This window comes from Melanaphis sacchari, unplaced genomic scaffold (assembly GCF_002803265.2).
Source record: "Melanaphis sacchari strain LSU unplaced genomic scaffold, SCAv2.0 Contig54_pilon_pilon, whole genome shotgun sequence".
Lineage (NCBI taxonomy): Eukaryota > Metazoa > Arthropoda > Insecta > Hemiptera > Aphididae > Melanaphis > Melanaphis sacchari.
Window position 1 is genome coordinate 2459849 of NW_020271380.1, and position 21124 is coordinate 2480972.

The following is a 21124-nucleotide window of genomic DNA, read 5'->3' on the forward strand; positions in this document are numbered from 1 at the left end:
TTTGCATTAAAACTGCTGGCATGAAAATATTATTGGATGTAATGGACCGAGGATGACAATGTACGACGTACATACGCGAGTGCTACTATATTTTTTATAATTTAAAAAGTAAGGACTATGGTACCCAGGAACGTGTTATAGCATAATAGCTTATTATGTTGGTCTGATAGTGAATAAAATCGTCATATATAAGTAAATAACTGATAACAAATCAACGATTTTCAGTTCTTGATTTTTTTATATGCATCAAATGGAGCATATTTCATACGGCTCTGTATAACCTACATCCATCGCAACAGCGCAGTATTACTATAACCATAGTCTGACGAATATGGCGTAAAAAAAATACTAGTACCCAAGCACACTCCACATCCCCTTACCACCACCTATTACGCCGCTACTGTAGATTATTATATTATTAGAGATAGAGCGCATATACATATATAAATGCCTATATTATATATTACACAGGTGATCTATTTAACGTAAGACACTCATTATTTCAGAAAACACTAGGTAACGTATTTTTAAAAATATTTCTCTTACATAATTATAAATCGTTACGTAACAACATTTCTAGAAAAAAATATATTTGTATAGTCAATATTTTTTTAAGCTTTTCATCCTGAAAAAAAAAACAAAATACAATTTTGATTTCATATTCCGAAGTAGGATATTATTCAAAGAATTTTAGTTTATAAAAATCAAATGTGTGACAGTTTATTATTAATTAATAATTTTAATAGTAGGTATTTGAGGTTTAAATGAGCGAAATAGTGAACTAAAATTTTTGTGGGAACCTATACTTCCATAAGAGTAGAGGTACACTGTACTGGATACTCATAAACCATAATCTACTCGTCCAAAATTCAATTTTTATACATTGAAATATTACAAAAAGTATAGGCTATCATCAAAAAAAAAAAAAAAAAAATTATAAAAATTTAAATGATAAAAAATAAATTTTTCTCAGAAAAATCACTTAAAACTATCTAACACAAATATTTTCAATAATTTTAAAAATCTTTGAGATAATGAGGTCTTACACTCTTACTTAAATAGATCACTATAGGTACATTAATGTGGTAATAACTTATCAATATCTACTTAAGTATTTATGAGCCAAGCATTATAGTTCTATGATTAAAACATCATAACTTCTTTTGTTCAGCTTTGTCATTATTAGTTATCATTACAGCTCAGGTGCTTCTGACGTGTCTAAGAAACGGATTTATACACAATTGTGTACCTAGAATATAAAATAGGTATTTAAAGTATAGGTAATAAATAATGTTCACGATTCAAAATCACTCTCATTAAAGTTACACCAATTTATTACTTTTACATTTTTCTTCAACTTGTAAATATTTTAAAGCATAGGATTTTAGGAATTTTGGTATTTAGTTGTTTGTAACTTGTAAGCGATTAAGTGTCCTAATATTATTGTGAGCACTTATCGAAAATACAGGAAATTTTTTCAAAAAACATTAACCCAAAAATGTCTATGGTAGTTGATAGATTTTCAAAGATCAAAATATTATGAGATACTATTTTTTTTTTTTGTTTCAATGAATTTTAGACATAATAAAATACATACTTTAATAATTACATTAGAAAATAAGTTATATTTATGATCAGTATAGTACGTAGGTACTTGAGCATACGTTCATTGATGAATACTCAATAGAAAAATTAAAACTTGTATAAATGGATCAAATTCAATTAGTGGTGGATTCAGTGAGGGAGAGGAGCGAAGGAGCTACCCCCCCCCCCCCTATAAGCTGTTTTAGTTAGGAAAAAATAGCCTTTTTTTAATTTTTCCATTATATAGTAAAACTTACATGTATATAAGTTATTTTTAATATTCGCCCCCTCCCCCCCGGATATCACGGGCTGGATCCGCCTTAGTATTCAATAAAGAGTGTAGCCGCTAAGATATATTTATCATAAAACAAAATTCATACTGTGAATTGTGATAGAATAAAATCTTAAGACTTATTGATTTTCAGACAATCAAATAACATGATGATTGGTAAACAAATTTTTAAACATTTAGAACCATCGTATTCGGATACTAATATGCACTATTGAACCAATTACATCAGTTAAAATAGAATATTTGTGTTTGGTTATTATAAAAAAAGTTTGAAACCAAATAAACAAAATTTATACATTCAAATTAAAAAATTTAATTTTTAATAAGAATAAGAAATTACCCAAAATTAATGTCCTCAGATCGCTATATTATTTTAATTAATATCTATGTACCTATCGGATATCTACATATAACATATTATATATGTTTTCTTTCTATTTACGACTTAATCAATCATAATGATTTTAAAATATAGCCTAATAAAATTAGATTCATAAAATCAAGATTTAAAATCTGTTAACTTAATATGTGTTTATTTGTATATTTACAAAATACATTGATTATTTTTGGTTTCAATTCGTAAATAAATGAATGAAAAATTCAATAAATTATGTTTTATACCTAGTTTTGTTTGAATAAATAGGATGGTATTTTTATTAACATAGGTATACATGTGTTTTATACACCTGTATATTTTTATATTTACAAAAAACTATTGTTTTGTCCAAATACTGTGCCAAAAATAAAATTTCTATAGTGTTTCTTAACGATATGCAAAATTCACTGAAAACTATATTATGCCAGATTGGTAATTAAAAAAAAAAATTATCAACACTTCAAAGTATTTTTCAAAAAAAAGTGATGATAAATGATACAAACAAAAGTCTTACATAAGAAAAAGTATTTTTTTAATAATTTAAGAAATAATGATAATTTATAACATAGTTTATTTAGTTTTTAGTTTTCAGTTGAAAGGGGAGATTAATAAAGTAGTTTAATAAGACATAACAAATCCAATGAACTCCCAAATTAAATATTTAGTTATACCTATGAAATGTAATGTCTGCACCCTGCAAGTACATAATAAATCCAAAATATAGAGCAGCCAAATAGTTTTTAACAAAAGATCAATGACTCAAAAATAAACATAAATATTAAATCTTGCTTAGTTATATACATATATATATGTGTGTGTTAGAATAATAAATATGTATATAAATACCAACAATACTTTTAGTTAAAAAAATATATATTCTACATATACGATGGTTCAAGATAATATGATAATATTAAAGTATATATAAGTATGCAAAACACAATACAAAAGCTGTTTAAAAACATACTAGATAGAAAACTATTAGTTTTAAAAAAATATTTTAAAGTTATAAATATTATATATCTATATTATCTATTGGTCAAATTATAATTAAATAAATCTCAACTTTTCACATGTAATTTTGCTTAAAATACTAACTAAAATGATGCACAAATAACGCAAAAATTAAAATTAACATTTACTAATTTCAAATAAACACTGTATCTTTATTTATACAGAATATTTAAACTACTAAGATCTTAATTAAAATAGAAAAATGTATTGAAATAAATAATTTATATCACTAAATCCTCTAATAAAATGTAGAATACTATCCTACTCTAACGTTTAAATAATTCTATATATATCAATAATATTTTAAAATATGAAAAAAATAATTTAAATAATAAAACCAATATCACAATATTTTCATAAAATTTTGTTGAACCTATTCCATAATATTTATAAGTATCATTAAATATTTAATAGTACAAATACATTAATGGAATGTTAGTAAAAAATTTCTCAAATTAAAAACATAAAAAAAAAAAAAAAAATGACTAATAACTTAAAAATACTGAAAATTAAAGTATTTAATTGGTACTAAGTTGTTAATACTTTCACCTTAGAGTTAAATTAAAAAATACAAATTATATATCTGGAAAGATGTAAATACTTTTTTGGTTTGTACTGAAAAAAATACTATAAAATAGCTAGTTAAATATATAAAATCCAATATTTTTAAAAGCAATACATAACTGGTAAATGTCAATGTTTCAAAGATGTTAGTCTTGTTGTGTGTACTTGATATTTGTGTTATAGTACAAAATAGTTTATGTTAATTATTAAAAATAGTAAATAATTATCTAATAAATATATCATCATGCATATGAATTAATTATACTCTGACTTTACCCAGATATATCTTAGGAGTTTTAATTTCTTGTCATTATAATTAATTTCTTAAAATATATCCAGTAATTTTAATAGCTTATGACTATATAAATATAAGTTCTCAGCTTTAAAAACTTTCTGAATAAATAACACAGTAAAATATGTTAGTTAGTTTAAAAAGTGTCTTTTGTGTTGACAATATGTTAGTCGTTGAATATCTTGTAGTGTTTCATGAAATTGGTTGATTTTGTGATATTTGTCTCGTAATTATAGACAAACTCAAGTTTCTGTTGTCGTTTTAGTGGGTTTAATAAATTGTTTGTTTTTGTTGTGCTATTTACTGTCCTGAAATCATAAATGAAACAAATTGTAATCTGACTAAAAAGAGTTTTGAAAATACAGTTATACAGTTACAGCAGTGATGTATATCATTATTAGTTAAGTATATTAATAACACACAGTTAGTTAAAACTTATATTATTTTTTAGTATTTAAATTAAATTTAAAAAAATATAAATTTTAGAAATTCATATTCAAATAAACTTTAATACTATAAAAATTAAGACAGAAATAGAGAAAATTCATATCAGAAATATCAGTCATAAGACACTAAAGATAATCTTTGTAAATTTAAAAGAAATAATCAACTAGGTAATAAATTTATGTTATGTATAAATTTGTACGCAATCTAACTAAAATTACTTAGATTTATGTGTAATATAATATGTATGGTTTATACTTTATTCTAACTATATTAATAGTTTATTGTATAAAACATATATTAAGAATAAGTATATGTACTCGTATTTAAAGTTATTTAAAGAATTGATACAGATAATTTATAAACAAATATATATTGTATGAAATACATATTTTTTTTTAGAACTAGTGTAATTTTAATTAATATATAGTTAGTATAATTTTTATTTAACTTGCATTATTATCAGGAATCATAAATTTATAGATAAATTGATGAACAATTATAAATATATGCATAGGTTATGAATCTTACTTAAAATTTATAAAGCCAGTTCGAGCCATTCATTATTAAGTTCAAACAGAATTTGGAGATTAGGTGGTACTTATTTTATTATGCTCACTACTGCACAGAATAGCAATTTACTACTTCAATAAACTTGAAAGCAATGATAAACTATAAAATTTAACCAATAAAATCTTGAAATAGATCTTATAATTAGAATTGTTAGATAACTTTAATAATTTTTTTTTTTAAACTAATAAGAATAATCAAACATTCAAACTTATTTTAATTAATATTTCAAGGTAAACTAATAAGTAGGTAATAAATAATAGGTGAAAATTTTACTTTCATCTTAAATTAAAAAAATATACCCAGTAAATGACATAATTTAAAAAAATGTTAGAACATGCTCTACATTTTAACAAATATATTTAACCTTGATGATAAAATTCCCTTTAAGTATACAGATAATGGCATATTATTTAATAGTATATTAATTCAATTAAGTACCGATCTAGTATTTTTAATTGAGGCTATTAAATGTTTTTAAGAAAAATATTGTATTTCCAATCTTTAAAATTAATAATACTTTTGAATTTTAATAAGTATACTTAGGCATTAATTGAATATTCAAAATCAGTATTTTATGATTGAAAATGGCATAAGGCCATTATATCTGTTGTTCTAGTATTTTAGTTAATTATGTGTAAAATAGTAAATTATGTTGAAAAATATATATGTGCCCATTTTTTTTTAGTTTAAAAATAAATTTACAAGACTTTATATTACTTTTCAATTAATTAACTTAATTTCATGTACTTACTACTTATTTTCACATTGTATCAGGTTTCATGCGTTTACGATTTGGTTCTCTAGGTTCAGCTTCCATTACTTTTAAACGACTGTTGTATACTTTGTGATCATTTAAACACTAAAAATATTTAATTATAATATGAAAACAAAATTTTAAAACATCAATGTTGCTAAGATTTAACAATATTACATTAATAGCTCGAGTAGCACTTTCCAGATTATCATAAGTTACATAACCGTAATTCTTGCCATCAATAACATTAATATTTCTAAACCCTTTAAACATTTTAAAAGTATCTTCTAATAACCGCATTGGAGGGATAATTGGTTTGCACACAAAAAATAATCTATAAAAAATAAATACAAACAAAATAATAAAAATTGGTATAATTAACATTTTTTAGACAAATTGTTTAATGATAAAAATATTAGATTAAAATTATCAACCTGAATGAATTATCTGATGATGGCAAAAGAACTTTTTCATTTCCTCTTTTTGGTGCTAATGGTGAACTAAACTCATCCGCTAAGCATAAGGAAGCTAAATAAAATTTTTAAAATTATTAATATTTATAAATAAATATTAATTATATTTTTTTACCAGAAGTTATACTAGCATTCTTAATCACGGCTAATGCTTTGTTGACAGTACTAGAAAGTACTTCAATATCTTTTGAAATTTTACTTGCTATTGGATCCACCGCTGATGAGATAGATCTATAATTATATCATTAATTAGTTAATATTATAATTTTATAATAAATAATCTTACATAGGAGTACTACTGAATTCCAGTATTATTGGATGACCAGGCGGGTATTCAAATCCATTAATTCGATTTACAGCATGTTCAGCTGCTGCAATACTATTATAAATAACTTGAAATATCTTCTTATCGTACATTTGCTAGTTTAAAAATAAATGAAAAATTTAGTTTGATATACAATTTATGAAATATATACAAGCATTTGGTATTTTTAATGACTATCAATTAAATTGTTTAATAAGCATCAGGATTTATGACATAAATAATAAATAATAATACACAATTCAACCGCTACAATAATAATTAACAAATTTTAAAATAAGTTTTTCTGTAATATTATACTGCTGTATCTTTCAAAAACTAATTATTGATTTGTAATGTTATAATATGATATTTTAGAAGAATTATTTTTAATTTAACACTTTTTTAATAATTCAATGTTCAAGAAATGAAAAACAAAAAGAAAATTGTGTCATCAAGTATTTAAAGTTATTAAAAGTATATTATACTATAAAATTCAAAATACAATTTGTATAATTACAATTAAATTGTAAATAAAAATTTTTTTAGTAATTTAGTAAAATCAATAAAGACATACACCAATTTAATTTACTATTATGTAAAGTTTAGCTATTTATTTGTAAATAGCATACTAAATAAATACCAATGAATACATAATATTCTTTACATTTATTTATAAGTAAATATATGTGTATATTACCTGTCTTGATAATTCTTTAACTAATTCCAATTCAGGAGCAATATTCATAATTTTATAAACTTCATTATACGAGACAATTGATGAAGTATAAGCAGTTAATACACTAGGTTCATCTCGATGTTGATGAGATGGAGGAGCAAGTAGTGAGTAACTGCTAGTTGGATCTATAATAAAAAATCAATTTTCAGTTATTTATACTAAAATAAATAGAATAGGTTTATGTTTTAATAGTTTGTCAAATTATCAAACTAGAATATCAAGAAATATAAAACTAAATATGTTTTAAATCATTGTAAATGTTCTAAAAGCTAGAAAATTTATTCTGACAATATAAAAATTGATAGGCCTAAATGTATAATTAAGTTTAACAAATAATGAGTTTATTATTTGCATAGGCAGATTATTTTTGATCATTTCCCTAAAAACTATTCTGTTAATTTTATCTTAAAACTATGACACAAATAAAAAATTTTAAAGCTTTAAAATAAGACAGGATTATACAATATTAGACAAAAAATATAATTGAAAATGATTATTGATTAAAGTTTATAAGGATTATATCTATAATTAATAAGTCTTATATTTCAATAAATATTTATATTCATTGAATTTTTCAATATTTAATTGATCAATATAACTATTTTTATAATCTATATTTAATAAAAATAAAACTAAACAAAATTATAGACAAAGATTATATTTTTAATTGTTGAGCAAGTTTAATACCACTTACTAATTTTTTTTAATTCACAATTTTTTTTTAACATCAATAATATATCATCTTAACCTTTAAGTATTATCTTTATAAACTTTAATTATTAAACCATTTTTTTTTTTTTTTTTACCAACACTGAGTACTTATTTAACTTATTTAAAGTTAATGGAACCAAAATAATAACACAAATGACCCTTATATGTTTACTCTATAAATATTAATTTAATTAATTACAAACTTGGATAGCATAATGATGGTAATATACTAGATATTTAAATTGATTTACTTTTAGAATCAATATGTCTAGGATAAGATGGAGGATATGCAGATGGTCCATCATCATGTTTGGGTTTAGCAAAAACAGCTTTATAATTTGGTCCACATTCTTCAATAGCTAAAGCAGCTGACGAAGGCCTAAAAAAAATCAAACTAATTACATTCTATTTTCTTAGTTTTGATATTAAGTATTTTGTTTTTAATTAATAATAGTTCCTACTTTGAATAAGTTATAAAAGCTATTCCTTTAGATTCTCCGGTATCCTTATTTGTAACTATATGAACTTTAGATATTTCTCCATATTGGCTAAAAATATTTTCTAAATCTGATTCCTTATCAGTTTTTGGTACAAATACAAATAGTCTATTGTATTCCATTTCTGAATTGCTTCTTATATGACCAGGACTATTGAAAAATAACAATAAAAATGTTAAATATTGCATTAAATCTAGTATATTATCTAAATCTATTAGGTAGATACTAATTAAAATTAAACATAACTTATAATATTCTAGTTAAAAATTATCCTAAATTTGATAAAAAATAACCAACCTGAAAAATAAGCTGATTTATTAACAACTAGGTACACTAATATTAGGTAAGTATAAATACCTAGTGGCCATTAAGACTTTCATACGACGATTTGATGATTCTATTCTATGTCCATTCATTGCTTCAATAGCTTTAAAAGCCTCTGATGCTTTTGAATACTTTATGTATGCTACTCCTAAAATAAAATAATCATTACAATTGCTTTCACTAAATGGATAATGATTAAACAAAAGTTCTTAAATTCACTTATAAACTTAAAAATGTATAAAGAATAAATAAAATATATTTAAATTAAGAGGAATAGAAATTAAACTAACATATTATAATTTTATAACATAATACTATTGTCATAAAATGTATACAATTTTTACCAGTACCTATTTAAAACTATACAATAGTTGCTATTTAAAATAAAAAATACCAAATATTACCTTTCACACTGTCACTGTTGCGGTCTTTTACAATGTAAATATTTTTTACATCACCAAAATTTCCAAACATCTCTTTAAATTCATTTTCAGATATTGGGTGATTTTTGTCATATAATACAAATATTCGAGAATTTTCTGGGTCATTATTATCAATCTGTTCATCTTTCATTTTAAAAAAAAAATACGTAATACAAAATATGTAATTTATAAATAAAAATGTTTAAAGATGTGAGATCAAAAATAAAAATACTGTAAAAGTTTAAACTTTAAAATAATACTGTAATACGAATACAAGTAATTTCTTTTAAAAGCTAAACATTTTATGTGGCGTCTATTATCACAAATCGCTATAATCAGGTTAAATCAGTATGACCAAATAAAATAAAGAAAACACGGTGAAAAAATGTTGATCATTTGATATTAATATTTATTTACAACTATAGATTACTGAAGTGATTTAGTAAAACCACAGAATATTTTATTTATTTTATAGACCTCATGTCTGTTGGCACTAAGACTAAGAGCCAAATTTTTTTACGAGAACTGAACTCCCATTCATAATATTTTTTAAAAATTATTTAATGCCTGATACTATACGTCTACTGTTCAATCGAGAGAACTTTTCTGAAATTTAGGTACCAAGTTTCTTGAGCCCACCCCCTATTAGGTATTATATATCTGTTAAATGGATTATTATTAGGGCTGAGGACTTCTAGTGCTTAAAAATCTAATAATATGCATGCACTTATGCACTTAAAATATGCTCTAAAAAATTATTTTATTTTATTATTTTATCTTATTAGTTATTATAATATTTATTTTAAATAATTAGTAAAAATTACATTTTGATTAGTTTATTAAAAAGTATTAAAAAATTACATTTCTTCGTCGTCGTTTTCATCTCCTTCATCTGGAAATATAAAAAGGTATTTTGTAAAATTAATTTTTATCTTGAATACGTATTAAGTTAACTAAATGTTGTATTACCTACCTTTACTATTACATTGAACGACAAGGTATTTCCTTATATTTTCAATTTGAAACGAATGTCGGTTATCTGCTAACAATATTTTATATGTTGAGAAAGATCGTTCTAAATCTACGGAAGTTAGCGGTGCATATTTAAAAAATAACAATTCATTTGCTTTCAAGTCTTCTGGTAAGCCATCCATTGAAGTAATTTCTCCATTCAATATTTTTGAAATTATATTTAATGTTTTATAGCCATTATTTTTTGCTAAAACATCGTCTAGTTTTCGCTGCACTAATTTCCCCACTGAACCTGTAGTTTGAGACAATTTTAAATAGGCATTTTCTATTATCTTAATTCCATCGGATAAAGGCATATTTTTTGCTTCAAGGCGAGTGATTACATCGGGCAAAAATCCAAAGTTTGATTTAATGTATACCAAATTTGAAGCAACGTCTGGATCACTTAAGTACTTTTGAGGGTTTTCAACACTAACAGAATCTTTTTCATCAAACGATGTAATAATATCTCATATTAATTCGTAATTATCGCAATAATAAATAGCTGCTTTCAACCAGGTTCCCCATCTTGTTATGATTGGTTGTGGGGGGAGTGATAGGAGTGGTGCTTTTTCTTTAAAACAACTAATGCGACATGGAGACTTGCAAAATACTTTCTTCACGTTAGCTATAATTTTATCAACTTTTGAGTAATGCTCTCTAATTTGTTCAGCAACTCGATGAAATGCATGAACAATACATGTAACGTGAATCATTTTCGTATAAAATATATTAAGCGATTTTCCCGCTTTAACCATGTATGGTGCCGCGTCGCTTAGAAATAATAAAATATCATCATGTCGTACACCTTCAGGCCATAATATATGCATAGAATTATCAAATAATTTAGCGATTGTAATGTGATTTGATTTCTCTAGTTCTGCACAGTTTAATAAAAACACGTGACCAGGGCCATTAAGTTCGAGCGTTCCTACAATGACATTTGCGATGTAACGACCTGCGGAATCTGTCGTCTCGTCGATCGAAACCCAGATTTTTTTACCAAATATAAAACTTCTAATTTTCACTAAAGTGTCTTCATAAATGTCATTCACATAGCCTTTACGAAGTGTAGTTTGATTTGGAATTTCTTTCGAAGTATATTTTTCCAAAAATGACTTAAAATTATGATTATTTAATTTATTTAATGGAATGTTAGCCGATAACAAAGCATAACATAAATCTTTATTAAAAGAAGACTTTTTTGTGTTACTTAAAAGTTGTTGTTGAGTTTTTTGTAGATCAAATTTATTTTTACTTTGTTTTCGTTTAATAGCTGCCTTATGTTTATCTGTGTCAATGTGTTGTTTTACGTTGAATTTTCTATCACTTCCAACTTTTGAATCGCACAATTTACAATACAATATTTTGCCGTCAGTTGTAAAAACTGTACCACTACATTCACTAAATTCCGACACATAACTATTTAAACGAGAAGCCAATGATTGCTTTTTCTTTGGCATATTTGATAAAAATAAATAAATATTACTAAAAAAATTTGAAGGAGACGAAATAATTACTAGACGAAAAATTTTTCACGCAGTGTACACAATAAAACGAATACGCGACGAAATATTACGGACAACTGAAGTTCACAACCTATACGCGTTTCGGTTTTATCGATTTTATCGGTCAGATAGTAAATTACCTAACCGATACTAAAAATATTATTTTGAAATGGAAAATTTACCACCTTGTTCTTTTTTGTCTAAGCTAATTTAAGAACTTATTTCGAAAATTGCCAAATATGTTCTTAATTTTTCTGATATACTCAAATATGCATTTATATGCAATAATGACAAAATATGCAAAATAAAATTTTTAATTTGATCTCATAGTGTTATGAAACACATTTGTTATTCACTAGAATTTTTCTACGATTTTTCTAAAAAAATATGCAAAAACTAGAAGTCCTCAGCCCTAATTATTATTATCCATGTTATTACGCGAGTTATTGGCTGATCTGAAATTTTTCTGTACGTTATCAATATTTCATATTTGTATATATTTATTATTTATATATTAGGTATTTTCATTTGTATTATTGTATGTTCATATATCTTTTTAGCTACCAATGCTATCTGTATTGTTTATTGTAATGAATTAAAAATAACCTTATGAAATGAGTTAAGATGAATGGTCATTTACTTAAAGAATTAAACGTTAATAATTGTAATATGAAGCTAATGTAATGTTTAATTTGATTGTCTTTAACTCATCATTTGAATAACTACTTAATAGTTAATACTACACTATAATGCAGGAATGAGTACGAGAGCTTTTCCTGTTATACCATGTATTCACTAATTTAGGGAACACTAAATTTCTCGGCCGGATTAAATTAAAATAATTCGAATTTTTTTTTACAAGTTAGTGATTTATAAATACATAATATTTCATAATTTTTATCATTTCAGTTATATATATATATTATTATATTATATTTTATAGTCCAAATTTTTAAAGGTAATTTTATTGTGTCAACAATGGTTCTAAATTAAAAATTGGCTGAATAAAAGCCATTTTGAATTTAATAAATAATACAATTTTACGATTCATAATCATTGAAATATAGTGACATCTAGCGGTTTAGTAGGTATATGAATTATCGTTAAATTTAGAATTAATAATCATAAAATCTACTTAGTTACGGTCTCGGTAGAATGTTTAATATATATATAAAAAGTTGATATTCTATTCTTTGGGAGATTGCTTAAAGTCGCAGTCAGGTGCGGCACCGCAGTAGACAGTGGGCCAATATTCAAGGTAAAAAAAAACAAAAAAAAAACAAAAAAAACGTACCTTCGAATATAGAACCCTAATCTTGGACTGTGCTATGGTGTTCTTTCAGGTCTCCTATGATTTTTTCGCCAATAATCTTCTTTTGAATTTTAAAATTGTACATAATATGTAATGAGAAAATCACTTTTGTGATATTCATGAATTTTGACGAAATCCTACTATTTTTGACAATATGTATATGTCTTATGGCTGAGGGTCGTTCTGTTAATTTGTGTGACTCCGAGAATGTTACCACGTCATGGGCGTTTTATGTAAAAGGTGTGTGAATGTGGGGGGGGGGGGGGGTTGATTGGTTACCGTAAATTAGCGATTATACGAACGTTATCGGAATCGCGGTGGCGTGTGATCTATATATATAATATTAGTAGTAACATTAGATTTAGCCCATTGGCTGTTGTATAACGATTGTATTGATGATAAAAATAACTTGTTTGATTTTTCCGTCAACTGTATTCAATAGAAATGAGGTATATACATGTATCGGTGTATCTACATGTAGTGTATATAGATGCTTTTTGTTTTTTTTAAAATTTATTTTAAAAATTAAAAACAATTATTCTTCCAAGATCAATATTAAATTTTTATTTTATTAGTATTAATAATAAATTACTTATAGATAAATCTTTTACTGAATTTTCAATTATTTTGATTAACAGATAAAATCATAAAGTAATTATCAACATAGGTAATATAAACAAAAAAATCAAACATTTCAATTCCATCATAAATCATTATTCAATATTAATTTCATATTTACGATATTTACACTCGAAAAACGATTCTGCACGGAGACTGACATTCTATATTTCTAAGGGTAAATTGTAACCTCAATATTATTTACCAGAGCCACTTTTAGAACACTACTCGTTCGCGCATCCAAATTACCGAGCTCCACAGATTCGTGTCCAAATTTCTCCCACTCTATCATCTTTCGCTGCCGTAAATTCCCCCACTTGCTATATAATAATGGCAGCGACGGCGGCGACAGTGGCGGCGGCCAGCGTTCGGGAAGGTTTAGTGGTGGGAATGCGCGAAATCGGAAGAATTTTAGGCGCCGCCCAGTAGCGTTCTTAGAATGGCTCTAGTATAGTCACTAATCACTATAGTCGAGAACACGAAAAGTGGCGTATGACAGCTGCGATCCTAACGGTAAAATCGTCTAATGGATTCTTAAAACTTTAAAATCAATTGACTGGCCATTTAAAAATACTCATTTTATAATACGCATAAAAAGAACGCCGCAAATTGAGAACCATTGTTTGCAGACAGGGCGAGGATCGGTGTACAACAAAGGTCACACGCCAGTTTTCGTGTCCCCGACTATAATTATAATATTGCCTTACATATAATATTCATAATTTTCGTTAAAAACTTATTATATAATATTAAAATAATAAATTAATAATTATTTTAATATTTTAGTAATAGATAATATTACGTATTACTAACCGACTACAGTACATAATTTTTTAATAAAAGTACTGGCTTTACTCTAAGACAATAATCGTTTACGTCTTTGCGTTACACAATTGTATAGAATTTAGTTGTATTTATAAAACCTAATATAGAAAAAAAAAGTTGAGGACACGAAAACTGGCATGTGACCTTCGTTATATACCAACCCTCGTCCTGTTAACAGGCAATGGTCTTCAACTAATGGTGTCCTTCGGGCTCGTAGTATGAAATATGTATTTTTAAATAGCAAGTCAATTGATTTTAGAGGTTTGAGAATGCATTAAACGATTTTATTGCTAGGATCGCGGCAATCACATGCCACTTTTCGTGTCTCCGACTTTTTTTTATATAATGCAGTGCTTTTATCATCAAACGCATTTACTAAAAAACTTTTATGTATGTTTACAGTTCACTTGGTAATATTTTTATATATTTTTAAAGTTCTAAGTTTTTATAAATAAAGTAACTACAAATATTTAAACGTTCATAAGTTGTAAACAAATTAAATACTATAAACGTAAAAACTATTTTTATCAATACGTTATTATAAATTGGCTATTTTAAATTTTTTCAAAAAAAATTAAATCAAATTTAATATTCTTATTTTCTGCTCGAAAAAAAAAAATAAAAATAGTAAGTATATTACACTTGTAGCACAAGCATCTATTAATTTTATAAAAAAAAAAATTAAAAAATATTGGTTAGAACACAAGTTATTTAATCTGTCAAAACTTCGTGATACACTGTATATAAAATAAGTAACTAATATTTTAAAAATAATTAATAATAAACTTTAACTTCAATAATTAATATAATTAATAAAACAGCAATAATTTCATATATTATTTTTATTCTACGAGTATATAATTGTTTTTTAATATTTCGTGAATTGTTTATTATAATAAATTAAATATAAAAAATATAAATTATGAAAACAAATATATAGTTGAAGCTAATTTTTATTACATAATATAATAATTATAATCAGATTTTTCTAATCAAATCATTTAAATTCATCAATAAATAATAAAACTGGAATAAACTAATCATCGATTTTGCAAATTTTGCCTCCAAAAAATCATACACAACTATCATAGTAAATAGTAATACTCAGAATTATTTAGATAATAATTTTATAAATTAAACAATATAAAACTACTCGAATAAGTAGAAACCAATTTTTAAAATTAATTAACAAAAAACTTTGACATCTTTTAATCATGATCAGATTTATCTAAGTAAAATTTAAGGAACCAAATTTGTTTACACTTTTTTTTTATTAAATCTATTTATAAAAAAGTACAAAAAGTCAAAATGTTCTTATGCTTATAAATAACTCAAAAAGAGTCAAAATATTTTGAAAATTTGATGGTGTAATGTCAATATGAAAATTCGGTGGACATTATTGAATATTTGAATATATCTACTGTAATTTTTTAAAAGTTACATCAAAAATCAAAATCGAATTAGTCGAAAACTTGCAATAGGCAATTGAAGCATTTTCACTATTCAAATGATAACGAAAAAAAAATAACACACGCATCATTGTAAAATTAATACAAATTCATTGCTTTGAATCTAAAATTCCATAACGTGCTGAAATGTTCGATAGCCCAAAATTAAATGATATGGCAATGTTGCTTACGTTTTTTTCACAATCGCATAAATTGAATAGTAAAACGTTCTCAATCGTTCTATAGTTGTTCACAATCGTTATTGGTAAACAATTTTGTATACAACTCAGGTTGTACGTATAACTCATACATTAAGTGACATGGTGCCCACTTTGATCCTCATTTTATGCATTGTGTACAGACAAAGGCATATCTAGTCCAGACTCTAGATCTTTTGTGATATAGTTGTAAACAGATGATGGAATATAGTGTAATACATATAACTTTATGTATAGCATTTTATCATTTTAATGATTCTCCCTAGAGCTTTTGAATTTGAACTTAAATTAAGATTCACGTGATTACGTAGTTTTTTTCACGTAAACTTAAATTTAATTCACGTTTAATTAATTAGTAAATCACGGATATTTGTTTCACGCATCTTTAAAACAATAATATTTACTAAACTTAATACTTATTAAATTATAATAAAGTTTTACGTGAAATAATAAACGTGTGATTTAATAACAATAAAATTCATGGACTTCCGTGAAATAGAAACCTCTAGCTTTTCCCAGGCTTTAATTTAATTTAGTTTAACTAAAACATATTGTAATAATTTAAAACAGCATTATAATATTTTATATATCGAGGTTCTATTATAAGCCTTTAAATTAATCACAAAACCGTATATTACCTTGGTTTCTTCTTTCTGACAGCGTCTTTTTTATTAATGTTTTGAATACGTTGTAAGGTAACCAGTGTGCTTTAAAAAATTATAATACATATTTTATTTAATTAAACTTATTAACTTTATTACAATTCTTTTAATACATAAATTATTTAATATACCTATATTTAATTTTAATTATAATCAACTTCTATACTTACGTCTCCTTGTATATTCGATCTGCGTAGTCTTTTACTCTCGCTCGTGATCGTTTATACAAAAAGACGGTAAGGACACTGTATTGTGACCGGCCTTTTAATAACTAATATCCTGTACGTGTGTGCGTGTGTATGTGTGCTATCTATCGTTCTTATAATTTTATCTTATTTGATATTAACGAATTATAACTATAGGTTATCATAATTATCTTAAATTATTTTATTATACTTTAATTAAATATTTAATCTTAATCATAGATGATTGCTTAGACGCACACCATTACAATATTTTAATTGTATTTTTTTCAAATATTTTAAAATAACATACGTGTCATATACTCATATGAATAAAAAATATGTATGTATGTCGTATTTAATGTTTTATCGCATAAATTATAAATTAGGTTTTTTTTTTTAGATACACACATGTTGAAATATATACTGAATAAATTTATGAAATACAATTTTATTTTTTCTCCACAGTAATTAATTGAATTAAATAAAACATTGTCCTAGTTTCTTATAAAGTAAAATAAAAAAAGAATTCAAGAAAATAGAAATTAAAAACAAATTTTAAATTACTTACCTTTCCTTTTGGATTCTGCTTTCTGGTGATCGATGGTTATCTTGCTGTTCAGGTTGGTCCACAATAGATAAGTATCAAACATATTTTGATAATTAAAAATCAAAAAATTAAAAGGCATATTTCAGTACATTATAATAAGCCTCGTTTCACGTGGGCGTAGAATCGTACGCGCGCGTTTTTAGTTTACATTGAATAAGTTCATACGAGCACTCCGACGATGACGTGTTCCCTCTTCAGAGTGGTTCGTATGAACTTATTCAATGAAAATTTTATAAAAACGCACCCATGTGAAACAAGCCTAAAGAAAATTCGTGTGTTGGCGGAAGCAATGTTAGAACGTGAGTCAACAAGTGGCTGTGATATTTGACATCATATACGTGTATCGATTCACAACGAGCAGTTGCTGTCAGCTAGTAGCTCGTCTTGACCGGCGGTGATTAGTGTGAGGTGCGCGCCGCCGATTGTAAACTGGTCCGCTGCGCGGTATGTTCTTTTTTCAAATGGAGTATAGGTAGATTCCTAGGTTAGTACATATTATTTTCTTCGACTAAACCATAGATTATTACCATTGAGTATATACTCGTACTTAATGGTATTACTCTATGAATTAGACCTACTACTGTAGCAGTGGAGGATTCAAAGGGTGGCCCTGGGCGTATTAGGAAACCTAGGACGCTACAGAGCGACTTTGCGTATGCTACGTTCCCATTAACCGATTTAAAATTTTGCACTTTTTTTTTATCATTTAAATATAAATATATTAGATACTTTTGTTTTAGGTTGTTTTATATTATTACAAATGTGAAATCGGTCTATTAGAACGTGGCATACATAAGTTGCTCTGTAGTGTTCCGAGTTTCCAAATACGAGGTTAGAGGCCTCCTCTCCCTGGGAAAATGTAAGCTGGGCCCGTGATTGTATATTTTGTTGTAAACTCGGCCTCAAAAATTGTAGGCTATAAATTAGGTAAATTGTAAACTCGGCCCGGAAATTTCAGGTAATAAAAAAGGTCAAGTGTAATCTCAGCCCGATAATATTTAAGTTTAAGTATAAGTTTCAATTCTACTCTCCCCAATATATATGCCGTCACTGCAAAATTAAAAGAACTACAAACAGAAACGTACATTAAAATCAACAGCCTAGATGCACCATTTCAATTTAAAAATACAAAAATTAAAAAAAAGAGAGAACTCTTAGAAAAAACACTTACAAAATATAAAAATAAAGAAATATCAGTGAGTGAATATGTTAAACACATGGATTTTTACTTGAAAAAATAGATTTATACTTTCATTATTATATTAAAATGTTTTACTTATATTTTACACGATAGTTTTACTTATATTTTTACATTTTTTACACTTACAAATACACACTTAAAGACATTTAAATTTATACAACGAATTTTATACTATGAATAATTATAATATAAAAATGAAAATAATTTTTGAAGAATAATGAGAATCGCCTCCTCGTGGTGTCCTCTGGGTAATGCCAAATGGTTCTCAAAAATATAAGAAAATTAACTGTACAATTTTATTTGGGCCGAGTTTACACCTAAATTATTTTTACCTGAAAAAACCACGGGCCGAGTTTACAAAAGACCTTTTCAAAAATTGTTTTCCTCTGGCCGAGTTTACAATCGCCCCTCTCCCTTGACAGTTATATTATATTTTTAAGATCTAACGCCTAACATTGAAGCCTAAATTGTGTTTACATAATTAATATGAACAATTTTGGTCTCCCTACACAAAAAAAAAATCCGTTATAATAGTTAAAAAATATCCTCAAATTTTAAGGTTATCTACTGCCAATTTTTTAATTTATGATTTTTTTTCAAAACTTTATTATTTAAAAGCCATGCACAACCACAACAGTAAGCCTGTTTTGATTTATGATGCATAGTATTGACTATTGTCGTTTTGCTTGTTGGTAAATGGTATGAACTCCAAGTATCGTACATTATCTTTCTTTACGAGTGAAGCACTGAAGCACATGCTACAGATTTAATTAACCGTATTTTTATCGAAAGGACATGATTTCGAATTTCAAACATAACCTACGGCTTATTAAAGAGTTTTACAGAAAAAAAAAAGTACGAAAGTTATATAAAGAAAAATTATTTTAGAATCGATAGAAGCTCGATTTTTGTACTAAATTTCAATCGTTATAATACAACAGTAAATTTTAATTGTAAAAGTTTTTTTAACTTTTCTTGTTTAATTATTTAGTTAATTACTAAAAATATTGAAAATCGAATTTCTTACGATTTTTTTTTATAAATCCCTTCAATAAGCCGTATTGTTTGAAGTATAAAATCATGTATTTATATTTTTTCATTATTGTTTCATTCTATTATACAAAATTTACTGTATAGGTACTACATTACTATATACGATTTAAACATTCTAAACCTTTATCTAGATTTTTGTTTGGGCTTTTACTTTAGATTTTTATAGGGTTTTTAATTGGGTTTTCTAAATCTATTAATCGTTGTGTATTTAATTTGTATTGTAATGATGTGCTTCTAAGCAATCAAAATTAAATATTTATATACTGTATAATAAAATAAATAATGATGACCTTTAGTTATAAGTCATTTATTAGTGTAATCATATATGACAAAAATTAAATATTTAATTACAATATACAAAATAAATAATAATGACCTATAGTCGGATTATAAGAACGATAGATAACACACACACACACACACACACACACACACACACACACACACAGGATATTATTTTTTATAATTATAAAAAGGCCGGTCACCGCCGGTCACACACACAATGTATTTAATGTCTTTTTGTATAGACGATCACAAGCGAGAGTAAAAGACTACGCAGATCGAATATACAAGGAGACATAAGTATTGAAGTTGTTAATAGTAAAAATTAAATATATATCATGTATTAAAAGATTTGTAATAAAGTTAATAAGTTTAATTAAATAAAATAAGTATTGTAATTTTTTAACGCATACCGGTTACCTTACAATGTATTCAAGACATCAATAAAGAAGACGTTGTCAGAAAGAAAAAAAAGATAATATACTGTTTTGCGATTAATTTAAAGGCTTATAATCGAACCACAATATACATATAATACTATATATTTATAAGTCCTTTTCAAATTATTACAATATATTTCGTCCAACAATTTTTTTCGATATTCTTTGTAGATACCTGCAGTATCGATAAATTTTAGTTATGGTTCCAAAAAATATGTACGTAGCTATTTCATAATTGTCTATACAATTTAGTTACTCATTTAATACGTCTTTAATTATTCTTGAATAACATAATAACTTAATATACGATCTTTTAATAATTCAAAATAGTTAAATTTATAAAATATGTCTTTTAATCATCTCAAAAGTATGCCTTCAGACTTTAATCATTCAC

At 25.4% G+C, this 21124-nt stretch overlaps 2 protein-coding genes across 2 annotated transcripts; both read right to left on the bottom strand.

The window, feature by feature from the left end:
• Nucleotides 1–3922: 3922 nt before the first annotated feature.
• LOC112599694 (RNA-binding protein 45) lies at nucleotides 3923–9580 on the bottom strand. Its single transcript, XM_025346715.1, has 11 exons — nucleotides 9343–9580; nucleotides 8972–9086; nucleotides 8579–8764; nucleotides 8369–8496; nucleotides 7368–7531; nucleotides 6653–6786; nucleotides 6482–6597; nucleotides 6328–6421; nucleotides 6071–6227; nucleotides 5891–5998; nucleotides 3923–4430 (listed from the first exon to the last, which is right to left on the bottom strand). The coding sequence occupies exons 1-10, from the start codon at nucleotides 9509–9511 to the stop codon at nucleotides 5900–5902; spliced, it is 1362 nt and encodes a 453-aa protein (XP_025202500.1). The 5' UTR covers nucleotides 9512–9580; the 3' UTR covers nucleotides 3923–4430; nucleotides 5891–5899.
• A 637-nt stretch (nucleotides 9581–10217) lies between these two features.
• LOC112599792 lies at nucleotides 10218–11411 on the bottom strand. Its single transcript, XM_025346855.1, has 2 exons — nucleotides 10334–11411; nucleotides 10218–10252 (listed from the first exon to the last, which is right to left on the bottom strand). The coding sequence occupies exons 1-2, from the start codon at nucleotides 10686–10688 to the stop codon at nucleotides 10218–10220; spliced, it is 390 nt and encodes a 129-aa protein (XP_025202640.1). The 5' UTR covers nucleotides 10689–11411.
• Between the last annotated feature and the right edge of the window lie 9713 nt (nucleotides 11412–21124).

What these genes read in the sequence shown, in the direction of transcription:
- LOC112599694 (XM_025346715.1), bottom strand. Translation starts at nt 9,511, where the DNA reads ATGAAAGATGAACAGATTGATAATAATGACCCAGAAAATTCTCGAATA. An exon ending in GCTTTTATAACTTATTCAAA is followed by an intron (nt 8,497 to 8,578) that starts GTAGGAACTATT and finishes GATTTTTTTTAG; the next exon opens with GCCTTCGTCAGCTGCTTTAG. An exon ending in TAGACATATTGATTCTAAAA is followed by an intron (nt 7,532 to 8,368) that starts GTAAATCAATTT and finishes TTTTTATTATAG; the next exon opens with ATCCAACTAGCAGTTACTCA.
- LOC112599792 (XM_025346855.1), bottom strand. Translation starts at nt 10,688, where the DNA reads ATGCCTTTATCCGATGGAATTAAGATAATAGAAAATGCCTATTTAAAA. An exon ending in CGTTCAATGTAATAGTAAAG is followed by an intron (nt 10,253 to 10,333) that starts GTAGGTAATACA and finishes TTATATTTCCAG; the next exon opens with ATGAAGGAGATGAAAACGAC.